The 13,917-nt window shown below is 44.4% G+C and overlaps 1 protein-coding gene across 1 annotated transcript; it reads left to right on the top strand.

The window, feature by feature from the left end:
* Nucleotides 1-9,337: 9,337 nt before the first annotated feature.
* Nucleotides 9,338-13,216, top strand: POLR1F (RNA polymerase I subunit F). Its single transcript, XM_075050388.1, has 4 exons — nucleotides 9,338-9,587; nucleotides 9,782-9,923; nucleotides 11,110-11,318; nucleotides 12,748-13,216. The coding sequence occupies exons 1-4, from the start codon at nucleotides 9,385-9,387 to the stop codon at nucleotides 13,139-13,141; spliced, it is 948 nt and encodes a 315-aa protein (XP_074906489.1). The 5' UTR covers nucleotides 9,338-9,384; the 3' UTR covers nucleotides 13,142-13,216.
* The last annotated feature ends 701 nt before the right edge of the window (nucleotides 13,217-13,917 follow it).

Here is a 13,917-nt window from a genome sequence, read left to right as displayed (position 1 = left end):
TAGCAGCTATGTCTCCCCCGACTAATAAAAAGGACACACAGGCCTTCTTAGGTGTCGTGGGGTTTTGGAGAATGCATATTCCAAATTACAGTTTGATTGTAAGCCCTCTCTATCAAGTGACCCGGAAGAAGAATGATTTTAAATGGGGCCCTGAACAACAACAAGCCTTTGAACAAATTAAACGGGAGATTGTTCATGCCGTAGCCCTTGGGCCAGTCCGGACAGGACAAGATGTTAAAAACGTGCTCTATACTGCAGCTGGGGAGAATGGCCCTACCTGGAGCCTCTGGCAGAAAGCACCTGGGGAGACCCGAGGCCGACCCCTGGGGTTTTGGAGTCGAGGATATAGAGGATCCGAGGCTCGCTATACTCCAACTGAGAAAGAGATATTGGCAGCGTATGAAGGCGTTCGAGCTGCCTCAGAAGTGGTTGGTACTGAGACACAGCTCCTCTTAGCACCCCGACTGCCAGTGCTGGGCTGGATGTTCAAAGGGAGGGTCTCCTCTACACATCACGCGACTGACGCCACGTGGAGTAAGTGGATCGCATTGATCACACAACGGGCTCGCATAGGAAACCCCAGTCGCCCAGGAATTTTAGAAGTGATCACAGACTGGCCAGAAGGCAAAGATTTCGGAATGTCGCCAGAGGAGGAGGTGGCACGTGTTGAAGAAGCCCCGCTGTATAGTAAACTGCCAGAAAATGAGAGGCAATATGCCCTGTTCACTGATGGGTCCTGTCGCATTGTGGGAAAGCATCGAAGGTGGAAAGCTGCTGTATGGAGTCCTACACGACAAGTTGCAGAAACTGCTGAAGGAGAGGGTGAATCGAGTCAGTTTGCAGAGGTGAAAGCCATCCAGCTAGCGTTAGATATTGCTGAAAGAGAAAAGTGGCCAGTGCTCTATCTCTATACTGACTCATGGATGGTGGCAAATGCCCTGTGGGGGTGGTTACAGCAATGGAAGCAGAGCAACTGGCAGCGCAGAGGTAAACCCATTTGGGCTGCTGCACTGTGGCAAGATATTGCGTCCCGGCTAGAGAATCTGGTTGTAAAAGTACGTCATGTAGATGCTCATGTACCCAAGGGTCGGGCCACTGAAGAACATCGAAACAACGAACAGGTGGATCAGGCTGCCAAGATTGAAGTGGCTCAGGTGGACCTGGACTGGCAACATAAGGGTGAGCTATTTATGGCTCGGTGGGCCCATGATACTTCAGGCCATCAGGGAAGAGATGCAACATATAGATGGGCTCGAGACCGAGGGGTGGACCTGACCATGGACACTATCGCACAGGTTATCCATGAATGTGAAACATGTGCTGCAATTAAGCAAACCAAGCGGTTAAAGCCCCTGTGGTATGGAGGGCGATGGCTGAAATATAAATTTGGGGAAGCCTGGCAGATTGACTATATCACACTCCCACAAACTCGCCAAGGCAAGCGCTATGTGCTTACAATGGTGGAAGCAACCACCGGATGGCTGGAAACATATTCTGTACCCCATGCCACTGCCCGGAACACTATCCTGGGCCTTGAGAAGCAGGTCTTGTGGCGACATGGCACCCCAGAAAGAATTGAGTCAGACAATGGGACTCATTTCCGAAACAACCTCATAGACACCTGGGCCAAAGAGCATGGCATTGAGTGGGTGTATCATATCCCCTATCATGCACCAGCCTCTGGGAAAATTGAGCGATACAATGGACTGTTAAAGACTACATTGAGAGCAATGGGGGGTGGAACCTTCAAACATTGGGATACACATCTAGCAAAAGCCACCTGGTTAGTCAACACCAGAGGATCTGCCAATCGGAGTGGCCCTGCCCAATCAGAATTTTTACATACTGTAGAAGGGGATAAAGTCCCTGTAGTGCACATGAAAAACATGTTAGGGAAAACAGTCTGGGTTACTCCTGCCTCAGGCAAAGGTAAACCCATTCGTGGGATTGCTTTTGCTCAAGGGCCTGGGTGCACTTGGTGGGTGATGCGAAAAGACGGAGAAGTCCGATGTGTGCCTCAAGGGGACTTGATTTTAGGTGAAAATAGCCAGAATTAAACTGTATGATATTAGTTGCTATATAACCCTGCTACTGTATGTTATCATTACTATAATTGTTATATGCTATATCCATAGTACTATAGTAAGAATCACTTGGATCAAGCAAGAAAGAACTGTGATAAAACTGAGCAAAGCACCGTAGAGGTGGAACCGGAACTGACTCCAGCATGCAACAATCCAACGGTGCACACCATCCTCCTGCTGCATCAAATGTCATCTGCTCCTCACACCGCACAGAAGCCCAATTCTGCTCTACCGACTGAGAGGACTTTGCACCATTCCTCCTGCCCAGACAGACTGGTATGACAGATGGAGCCCAGAGTCGGAAACTAAATGAACTCAACAAACATTTTATGAACATAACCCATGAACTAAAGAACTAATATCTCTGTGTGTATATACTTTTATATATATATATATCATTGGTCATACGTCTCAAAGAGATGGAAAGGTGGTGATGATTGATCAGAATGTAACTAAAGGTATGGAAACTGAGCATGACGTCAATGGTATAGAATAAGGGGTGGATACTGTCCTGGTTTCAGCTGGGATAGAATTAACTGTCTTCCTAGTAGCTGGTACAGTGCTATGTTTTGAGTTCAGTATGTGAAGAATGCTGATAACACTGATGTTTTCAGTTGTTGCTCAGTAGTGTTTAGACTATAGTCAAGGATTTTTCAGCTTCTCATGCCCAGCCAGGGCACCTGACCCAAACTGGCCAACAGTGTATTCCATACCATGTGACGTCCCATCTAGTTTAGGAACTAGGAAGGGGGGGGCAGGGATTTTGGCCGCTCGGGGACGGGCTGGGTGTCGGTCGGCGGGTGGTGAGCAATTGCCCTGCGCATCATTTGTACATTTCAATCCTTTTATTACTACTGCTGTCATTTTGTTAGTGTTATCATTATCATTATTAGTTTCTTCTTTTCTGTTCTATTAAACCGTTCTTATCTCAACCCAGGAGTTTTACTTCTTTTCCTGATTTTCTCCCCCATCCCACTGGGTGGGGGGGGGGAGTGAGTGAGCGGCTGCGTGGTGCTTGGTTGCTGGCTGGGGTTAAACCACGACACTCATTCTCCTTTTTAATACTTCTCAAGTGTCAACTCCACTTTTAAACTCTATTAAAAAAAAAAAAAAGAAAAAGGTAGTAGATGCAAAATTGGGAACAGCACTATAAATTAAAAATTCCTGTGTCTCACCAAAAACTATATGTAGTTTCTAGAGTTTTGTCTGAGCAAGAATTTAGGTCTAAATGTCCATTTAAAAGATGGAGAACTAGAAGAAACAGATCGCTTTTTCTGCTGTAGTATCTTGAAAAAGTACAGGAGTCATAAAGCAGGATGGTAAAAAGACATTTTCTACTTTTAAAATTAAAAATGGCTTTTCTGGAGGCAATCCCCTGTGGATCCTTAATTCCTATCTTTCCTGACAATTTTAAAAAAGCTGGAGTAAAAGGTTGCTTGAAGTTTCTCAGAGTATGAACCCCAAAATAACACAGCCAGATTGTTAACAGACACCTCATTTACCCCATTTACAACCTGTGCATCCATCTCATTTGTTAGCACAATTCGTCAGAAGCATTTACAATGCTGTAGAAAAGCCTTTACTGTTCTTTATGTTGGCATAGACTGCTTCCCTCCCTTGCTTTTTTGGCAACATCACCTCTTCTATATATGGCAAAAGTCACGTTCTCACATTATTTGCTGTACTTTCAGCCAGTATCTGAACACACTTCACTTATTGGCTGGAAACATGGAGGAGAGACTAGGCATCAGATCAACAGCCAGATCTCCACAGGTCATGATGTCTCTACCATGGAAACTCTGCCTTCAAACACCAGCAAAGCTGGAGAGGGGCATCACAGCCAGCACCAGCCATTTTATGGCAGGTTCTCTCATTTACACAGATGTAAGGCCAGGGATCTACCTAGATACTGTTCTTTCAGTAATATATTTGTAGATGAGATGCTTTACCTCCAGAAGAGTGATACACACTGTAGGCAATACTGATAGCCATTTCCTGGCGGGCAACAATCTACTTGGAGAATCAAGGGACAAAGGCAAATCTAGTGAGTCCCCAGTTGTTAGATGTCCATCCCAGACTTCATAAATGTCACTACAAATCAAGACAGATTATTAGCTGAAAAAAATTAACATAATTGCTGTCTTATCCCATTTCTTTCCCTTAATGTTTCTCTAAGTAATTTCCTAGCTATTAAAGATTGACCTAGTAATTACTGACAAAACAAAGCAGTCTTCATATTGTAACACAGATGAAATTTTCAGCCTGCCATGCAGTTACTATCGTTCTCCTGGATGACAGCACTTTTTCAGTATCAAGGCTTTAGTGTGCCATCTGGTGGATTTTCAGCATTTGGTACATTTTATATACAAACCCAGTGACACAGAGACGCCTGATATACTGACAGGACTATCTACCTTTTTTGGCCAATGTCCTTGTTAGAGGTAAAAACAGCATTGTTGATCTTATCATTCCACTTATGGTCAAATTATATTTTTGCCTAAGAGTAATAACTTAATTCCTTTTACATTTCCAGTCAAATGAGTTTTTAATACTGTAACTTTAGCTAATCCCTTAACACTGATTGATTTTATATGTAATTGATTTATGGTGCTCTCAAAAAAAGGCCTCCACAAACATAGCCTAAGATAATTACATATTTAGGGCCACAAGTTGAGACCATCTATGACACTTAGAAGCTTAATTCTGACTGACCAAACATGCTAGGATTAGTCTCTATTTGGGATGAGGGTCAAAGATATTGAAGCAAGCCTATTACCATACAACTTCAAACGAAACTGACAGTCTGAGTACTGATTCTTCATTCTAAGTACCACAGCAACAACTGCCATTAAAAATACTGTAGGTTTTTAAGATACCACATGAAAAATGTGAAGCCAGCTAATATATTTGAAAAAAAAATCTGAGCATGAGTTTTCTACTGTATTCACCCTTTCTTTGTAACTGTGAGGCATTTCTTCATTTCTCTTTTTTATAGAGCACGAGTTGTGTGATGAGGAACCTGGGATGGATTCAATTTCAAAATGCACCAAGTCCTTTGAGCACATGGCCCTAAGAGGGAGTGTGTCTTCTACTCCAGCACAATGCCACAGGCACTCTTCTACTCTGCACAAGATGCAGTATATTCCATTGCAGCTAAGACTTCCAGGATTTTAATGCTAGATGGAGGCTGCCCTCTGAATGAATGAACTGCAGCTGCCACAAAAGAGCATGAATGGACAGTTGGATGATGCTTCTACCCAACATATGATGTCAATTCAGAAACCTGGACTAAAGATGGCAATGTCTGTATGGGAATAAAAGAAAAGACCCACTGAGAGGTGCTGGATATGTGGCTGTTAATGAATCTCCTTCCTGGAGTCTGGCCTTCTTTCCATAAAGAGGAAACAAGACAAACACAGATAAAACAGAAAGGAAAAGAAAAGCAGTGATTGAAAATGCAGCTTTTGTTTTTGGTCCCAATTGCTACTGCCAACCTGACCACTAGAGAAAAACAGGCTCAGCATAGTTTTATCAGCCACTGTGAGACTTGGCAAACGTACCAATGCTGTGCTGTTTTAAACATTGATTTTAGCTGTCTTTTTGGACACAGGCTTGCTGCAGTGCTGCTAAAAGGTCAGCTGAGACAGACTGTTTTTAAACTGAAAGCTAACGTCATGAACTGAAAAGAAGATACACAACTAGGGAAGAAAAAGGAAGACAAGAAACAAATGTGGGGGTATCGGGATTTAAGTGGTATGGTCCAGGTGGGTTTCAGACCTGAACTGTGACTGAGGGAGGTGCCAGTAGCACTGAGATTCCTGTCCTCGGTCGGGACGTCCTTTACAATCAGGTAATGAAAGATGAAGTCATATGGTAGGTCTGAAGTCTCTAGGAGACTGCAAGACAATGCTGCTTTTGGTCCAGATATGCTATGTTGCATCAGCAAGCGGTGTGACCTGACAGGTGTGGATTCACAGAGAAAAACAGCTGGTGCTGGGACCAGGTATCTATACTAAAAGTTTAAAGGAGGTTATTTTGAATTAGCTATGGCCTGACTCCATAGACTTAATGACAATTAGGATTTAGAGTTCACCCTCCAGATTACTTTAGCCTGAAAGGAAATCTGGAAGTCCCAAGAGCATCTTGCAATGAACACCAAAGCACAGTAGCAGGGATAAATGGAGATTCAGTTAGGAAGTGCAGACCTGATCTCTGTAGGGAGTTTTCTGGTGGCAGAGGTCCATGGGGATAACCCCGGATTGCTGCAGGAGACGAGAGAGAGGAAGCCCTTCTAGCACCATCTTGTCCAATCTGCCTACAGGGAGAAAGACAAAAATCCACATTTTTGTTCATGTTGCCTTTCCATCTTATTCTGAGTTGTTATTTAAGGAGCAGAGTTAGGTTTTTATTATCGTGGATAAAGTTGAGTATAGCCCTTAGTGTATTATATGTTCTCACTGCAAGCTAAATCCAGTCATAAATGAGTTATAAAACGTATATTTCATTTAGAAATAGAAGTGCATGCAGTTATTGCATAAGGTCTTTAACCGAGATTGAAAGCACATTACAAGGTTTAAATATGATCTGAATAGATGAAATAAAAAAATACAGATATTACTTCCAAAAAGCTGAGAGCTTATAACATACGATTAATTTCAACAGACATTAAATACCTTGGAGGATTAAAGCCACAAGAGAATACTGATTACAGTAGTTCAAGACATTTACTCTTTCAATTTTGCAAGTTCAGTATGATATCTGAAAACCATTTTTATGTCAGCTCTTTCACACTAATCCAACTTTACTTGCAGTAAAGTACTGTAAATTATACCATTTGTTTTACCCGTGAAAATTAACAATGTCCTGTCTTCACAGCATGTTCAGTCAAAGGAAACCTTCTAGTGATGTAGTATCTGAGTAGTTTCAAAGGCTTTTGCATCACTTAACATTTTGTAGGGAGTTCAAGTATTTCTGATATCTGACATAAGGCTTGTTTTTACAGAACAACAGTGTTTCTGAGGCCTCCACAGAGTAAAAGAATTCTAACACCTTTAAGGACATTGATATATCAAAAATTTATTTTGATAACTGCCCATGTGGATTCAATCAGTTTGAAAGTGTACATTTATTAAAACAAGTTAAGCTGATGTAAATTAGATTTAAATCAAAGAAAGAATACCTTTTCAAGGTTTTGCACCAGTTCGGTTAAATCAGTTTAAAATAAAATCTTAAGGCAATACTGTGCAACTTTGTGCTCATATAAAGTCTGACTGACTTCTCTGGACAAAGCTTTCACTAACCAGCCACAAGTTCCACTGGCTGCAACAGGACAACAAGCTTTTTTTTTTGCTATTACTATGGCTCACTTTGTAGGTCATTGCAGTGTACAATTGTATTGGGTTTGCATGGCAAGGTTTTGGTAGCGGGGGGGGGGGGGGGGGCTACAAGGGTGGCTTCTGTGAGAAGCTGCTAGAAGCTTCCCCCATGTCTGACAGAGCCAGCGCCAGCCGGCTCCAAGTTGGACCTGCTGCTGGCCAAGGCTGAGCCCATCAGCGACGGTGGTAGCAACTCTGGGATAACAGATTTTAGAGGGGGGAAAAAAGTTGCTGCTGGCACAGAAACTGCAGCCGGAGAGAGGAGTGAGAACATGTGAGAGAAACAGCCCTGCAGACCCCAACGTCAGTGAAGTAGGGGAAGAGATGCTCCAGGCGCCGGAGCAGAGATTCCCCTGCAGCCCGTGGGGAAGACCATGGTGAGGCAGGCTGTCCCCCTGCAGCCCAGGGAGGTCCACGGTGGAGCAGATCTCCACCTGCAGCCTGGGGAGGACCCCACGCCGGAGCAGGTGGATGCCCGAAGGAGGCTGTGACCCCATGGGAAGCCCACGCTGGAGCAGGCTCCTGGCAGGACCTGCGGACCCGTGGAGAGAGGAGCCCACGCTGGAGCAGGTTTTCTGGCAGGACTTGTGACCCCGTGGGGGACCCACGCTGGAGCAGTCTGTGCCTGAAGGACTGCACCCATGGAAGGGACCCATGCTGGAGCAGTTCATGGAGGACTGTCTCCTGTGGGAAAGACTTATGTTGGAGAAGTTCATGGAGGACTGTCTCCCATGGGAGGGACCCCAGGCTGGAGCAGGGGAAGTGTGAGGAGTCCTGCCCCTGAAGAGGAAGGAGCAGCAGAGACAATGTGTGATGAACTGACCATAACCCCCATTCCCCATCCCCCTGCGCCACTGGGAGGGTAGGTAGAGAATCTGGAGGCGAAGCTGTGCCTGGGAAGAAGGGAGGGGTGGGGGAAGGTGTTTTAAGAGTTGGTTTTATTTCTCATTACCCTACTCTGGTTTGATTGGCAATAAATCAATTTCATTTTCCCCAAGTTGAGTCTGTTTAGCCTGTGATGGTAATTGGTTGAGTCTGTCCTTATCTTGACTCATGAGCCTTTTGTTGTATTTTCTCTCCCCTGTCTAGCTCAGGGGGGGGGGAGAAAGTGCGTGAGCAGCTGCATGGTGCTTATTTGCTGGCTGGGGCGAAACCACGACAACGGTGCACCTGCATCCCTTTTTGTGACTTTTATCTTTCTTCTATCGTCTAGTACGTGGTTAATAAAAGTGTTAAAAAATTTCTCATTATATGCACAAATTAGATCCAGGCTCCAGCAACAGAGAAAATTCCCATATAGGAAGAACACCATTTAGGGTAATTTGGCATCGTGTCTTTTGTCTGGATTACCCCGTGTTCGATTTAAATTTACGACGGCACCGTAAAACGGTCTTCGGTCTGAACTACCAGATGTTTGACGCGGGTTCGTGGGGCAACGGGAGGCGCGAGGGGCGCCATGAGATGCAGCATCAGCTGAGGAGAGAAACCAGACGACGCTGATGGCGGAGCTACAACCTGAGGAGGCGTTCAACGGTGCGCCCGCCGGGGAGCGGACGGACGGATCACGGAGATCAAGCCCTGCTCCTCGGTGCTGCCGCAGACCACCCCATCAGCCCGGTACCGGGGGGGAGATGGGGGGGGGGGGGGCACAGCCGGCCAGCAGCGACAGCCCCGCGGCACTCCGACACCCAAAGAGCCAGCGCCGCCGCTCGGGGCGGCCTCCCCGCCAAGGGCCCCGCCGCCACCGGGCCGCACCGCCAGGCCCGCGGGGGCCGCGCCGCTCCCCGCCGCCGGCGCTCGGAAACGCGTCACTGCCCGCGGCCCGGCCCCCGCCGTTCCGCGCCCCGCCGGATGGTGCGTGACGCCATCGCGGCGCGCCGCCGCCTCTCTCTGCCGCCGCCGCCGCCGCCGCCGCCGCCCGCAGCATGGCCGTGGCGGGGGAGCCGCCGCCGCCGCCCGCCGCCATCCCCTCCTTCGCCGTGGCCCGCGGCCTGGTGGGGCGCCGCTACTCGTGCCTGGTGGTGGCGCCGCACCGCAGGCACGTCGCGCTGGCGCCGCGCTACCTGGGCCGCAAGCGCACCGGCATCCGCGCCCAGCTCGACGCCGAGCTCCTGCGCTACTCGGAGAGGTGCGGCCGGGGAGGGGGCTCGGCTGGGGCCCTCCCGGGCTTGGGGAGGGGGGGGGGGGGCGGGGGGGAGGCCTCAGCCCGCCTGGGGGCCCCGCGCCGCCGCCTGGGCCCCGCCGCCTGGGCCGGGGCCGGCCCGGTGGTGGCTGTCTCCGGCCTACGAGCTGAGGGTGCTCCCCCCGCTTTCTCCTCCCCAGCCTTCAGGGTGTGCCGGTGGCCTACGACAACATCAGAGTGGTGGGTGAGCTCGGGGACATTTACGACGACCAAGGATTCATCCACCTGAACGTCGAGGCGGACTTCGTCATCTTCAGCCCCAAGAAAGGGAAAAAACTGGTGGTATGTCAACATGCCGACGTCTCGTGGGGCACGTTTTTTTATTGAGTAGTCAAAGCTTGGCCTGCCTCCGTCATCAGCAGAGGTCTGGGACTTAGGTGGAGCTATGTTTTGGCTTATATTGGTAGTTTATGCGCGTATGAGTAGTTTACAGGAGTTCTATTAGCAGTTGGTAGCAGCAGGTTTTATTTTCGTCTGTCTCTATATTTGTTAAATTTATGTTTATTATTTATATATAATTATAATACCGAATCATAAGGATTACGGATTATTAAAATATCATAAGGTTTACAGATTACTAAATACTGTAGCCTAATTTTGCATATCGTTTATACCGATCGATGCTGCTTTCTGAAGCTCAGATAATTCTCAAACAGGTGTGTTTGTTCTTATGTAGTAGTGGCAGGAATGTTTAGGATGTTCTCGTGAGTTTATTTCCTTTAAGTACAAGAGCAGTACATCAAGTTGAAGCCTGCCTTTCTGTAAAAGGAAATGTACGGCTTGCAAAACAGCTTTAAGCTTGTTAATACGCTTGTGTTGGTACTTGCCGGGGAAAAATAGTTGAGGGTTGGCTTACTTTTGTTGTGCCATACCTTTTACAGCACAGCTTATGTCTTTCTAAATGTGATTAAAGAAACGAATGTGTCCCCTTGTTAGGAAATGAATAGAAGAACCCTCAGTGTCTTTCTTTCATCCTTGGGGAAGACAAAGGTGAATGACGTTTGACATGCAAATGTGTCAGAAAACCACTGAATGGAGTACTTAAAAGCTTTTTATGTGTCATCTGTATCTTTAGCTGCTAAGCAGTGCTGTGCCAGCATGAAGACTGTTTTAAGCGAGTAAAGCAGAATTAAAATAGCTTTAAAGCAAAGTCCATGGCTGTAGTGTGAGGAAAGACTTACCTGTTCTATTCAGGTGTTCACTGTAGCCAAGTCCCATGTTTTGACTTTCTTTCTTTTGCAGATACAGGTTCAGTTCTATTTTGGGAGGAATTGTATGAAGAGTATATAGGAGTAGCTTCAGTTTTAGTGAAGAAGAGTTAGCTGATTTGCTCGATAAACTGACTTCGTAACTTGTGCATAAACTCTTGTCGAAAAGCGTCCACATAGGAAACTAATACATATCATGTGCGTTTAAAGGGGTGGTCTTCTTGACTATAGCTTCATATAACTTTCTTTTTCTTTTTTAGGGTGTAATTAATAAAGTGGCCCCTAGTCATATTGGCTGCCTGATACATGGATGCTTCAATGCTTCTATCCCTAAACCTGAACAAATGTCGATTGTACAGTGGCAAGACCTGGGGTTAAAAATAGGGGACGAACTCAAATTTCAAGTATTGCACTTGGATTCTGATGCAGCTGGAGTGTTCTTCATTCGAGGGGGACTCACTAAAAGGAGGTATTGTGCCTTACTAGAGAATATTTATAACTGTTTTAATGGGCTTGTTACAAGCTAAATGATTTGAATTAACATCTTAATCTTTAAGCTTTCTTATTTTCACACAAACCCATGTCTGTATATAGCCTGTGTTAGTTATCTTAAACTAAACTTTCTACTGGTAGGGACTCACTTGGAAGTTTTCTCTGGAAAAATAAAAGTGGATTTTTTTTTTTTGAGCTTTAAAAATCTGCGTGTGCTGACTGTTGATTGTATAAATACAAACTGTTGATTGTATAAATAATACATGTTCAAAATAGCACCCCCAAATGTCTAGAGCAGCTGTCTTTATGAATGTGCATAGGCTTTTCAAGTGAAAACACTGCAGTTCCTGAACACAGTGTTGACATTGGTGTTTACACACACGTGCGTGCATGCACATTACATAACCACAACTAGATATATGTCGACGACTTAAATCCTTGCTGAAACATAAGAATATCAAAGATGATAAGAGAAAACGCATCACTTTCCTCCTTTCACTTACACACCTCTAAATTTTTAGAGCAGTTTGCTAAAAATCTTACTTTAAAAGAATTCATTCAGATTTTTTTTTAAATGGTCATTTGCTGAGCAATTTTTTTCTACCAATGTGGTTATGTTTTTAATTAAATGTACAATATGACTACTACTGACAAAATCATAACATTTTTTGTTTGTTTTTTCTTTTTTAATCTGGAAGGATGCTCTGGATTGTTTCAGTGAACTTACAATGAAACTTAACAATTTTGTCCTCAGTGCCTCTGGGGACATCTCCTCCTTCATGGTTTTTAACTGCATTATTTCCATATTTGTCTTCCTAGACATTTTCTCCAATGCTCTCAGTTGCAAGGTACCTGCTGGGTTTTTTTATTTTGCTTGGGTTGTTTTTTTTCTTCTTTTTTTTTTGACTTTTCTGGCATCACCTTTGTTTTAGCTGTGTGGACTTCAGCAAGGCAATTGCTTGGTAAAAATCAGCAGTGTGTCTCATGTAAGACTGAACAGGCCATTGGCTGTGTGTGTTTGTGAATAACTTAAAAAAAAAAAAAAGCTGCACTACAAAATGTGTAATTATGAATTGGTGGATGAAGGAGTGCAAGAAAAGAGGAAAATCAAAATGGTCTGTACAGCATTTTAGAGAAGAAATTTAGGCTAAGATTTGAAAGAGAATCTTGATTCTGTGGTAGGAAGGAAGCTAGTCAGGTAATAGAAATTACCCTGAAAGTATTAAACTGGCTTTATGATTTTCTGTAACTAGAGTATCATGTTCTCCATTTGTTGTGGTTTTTAGTAAATGCTTATCTTTTATCTACTTGGTGTAAATACTGTGTTTTGGCAAATTTTGGTATTTCACTGTGTGAGGTGTACTTAGATGTCTCTACTTCAGCTTATTTTGTATACTTCTTTACAGCATGAAGCCCAAACGATCTGAGACTGTCACTGACAGTACAAATGGAGATGAAATTCAAAAGCTTGACCAGCAGGAAAATGACTTGAATGACTCTGGGGGAGATAATGTCACAGAGGAGCCTCTGGGTGAGACGGATAACACCAGGAGGGAAAATGGAGAAGAGCAAAGTGTTGATGCTGTGAATGGATTGTGCGATGATAAAAACAAGAAGAAGAAAAAGAAAAAGCATAAGCAAGAAGAACAGGAACATGTATTGCCTACCAGTGACTCCAGTGGTTACCAAAGTGACCATAAAAAGTCAAAGAAAAAGAAAAGAAAGCATTGTGATGAAGTTGAAGAAAGTGAATTATCTCAGCTGTCACAAGAACCCAAAGCTAAAAAGAAAAGAGACTAAAGTCTGAAGTGCCTTTCCTGAATAAGATTTCAGATGTTTTTGATAAGCTTCCAATAAAATCCTGTTTTCAAAATGCATATGTATATTTCTTTACCAAACAATCTGCTCTGCTAGGTGGAATAATGTTTGTGTGCATGCGTGCGCCAACAGCTTTAAAGGCAGGAGCTTTTAAAGAAGTGATAGAAGAAATGGGATAGAAGCAATATCTGCCTGTTTTATTTAGGGGAAAATAAGGCACAGAAGAACAGTGGAATGTAAGTACAGGAATACATGCATCACCTCTGTGTCTGCTTCCTGGTTCCACACATTAACCACTAGCTAGTTACAATCTTTACTACTCTTAATTCCATCTTTGCTGCTCAGTATCTTGATTTTGTAAGAGTAGATTAGGTTTACCTTTGGGGTACCTGAATACCCAGGGGCTGAGAAGAGATTTTTTTGTAGTAGTAGTAGAAAGGGACCATGAATGCCTGTAAATGAAACTCTGTAGCCTGACTTAAAGGTTAAGCAAACTCAAGTGTTTTGGATCTTTCAAAACACCTTTTGTGGTACTCCAGGAAAAACAGTATGATCAGCTGATTCAGAGCAAGTAGGGAAGATGGGAGAAGTTTAATGTAATCTAATGTAATGAAGTACCACTTATAGGTTAGAGTACCACTAAGATATAGGCTGATAAAGCAATTGGTAATGGGACATACTTTGATAAAGTTTATTTTTATGCTGTTAAGCTCATTGACTTCACAGTTTTCTTTAAAAAAAAAAAAAGCTGAAGCACA

Source organism: Buteo buteo, chromosome 2 (genome assembly GCF_964188355.1).
Source record: "Buteo buteo chromosome 2, bButBut1.hap1.1, whole genome shotgun sequence".
Classification (NCBI taxonomy): Eukaryota; Metazoa; Chordata; class Aves; order Accipitriformes; family Accipitridae; genus Buteo; species Buteo buteo.
This window is presented reverse-complemented; position numbering and strand designations above follow the sequence as displayed.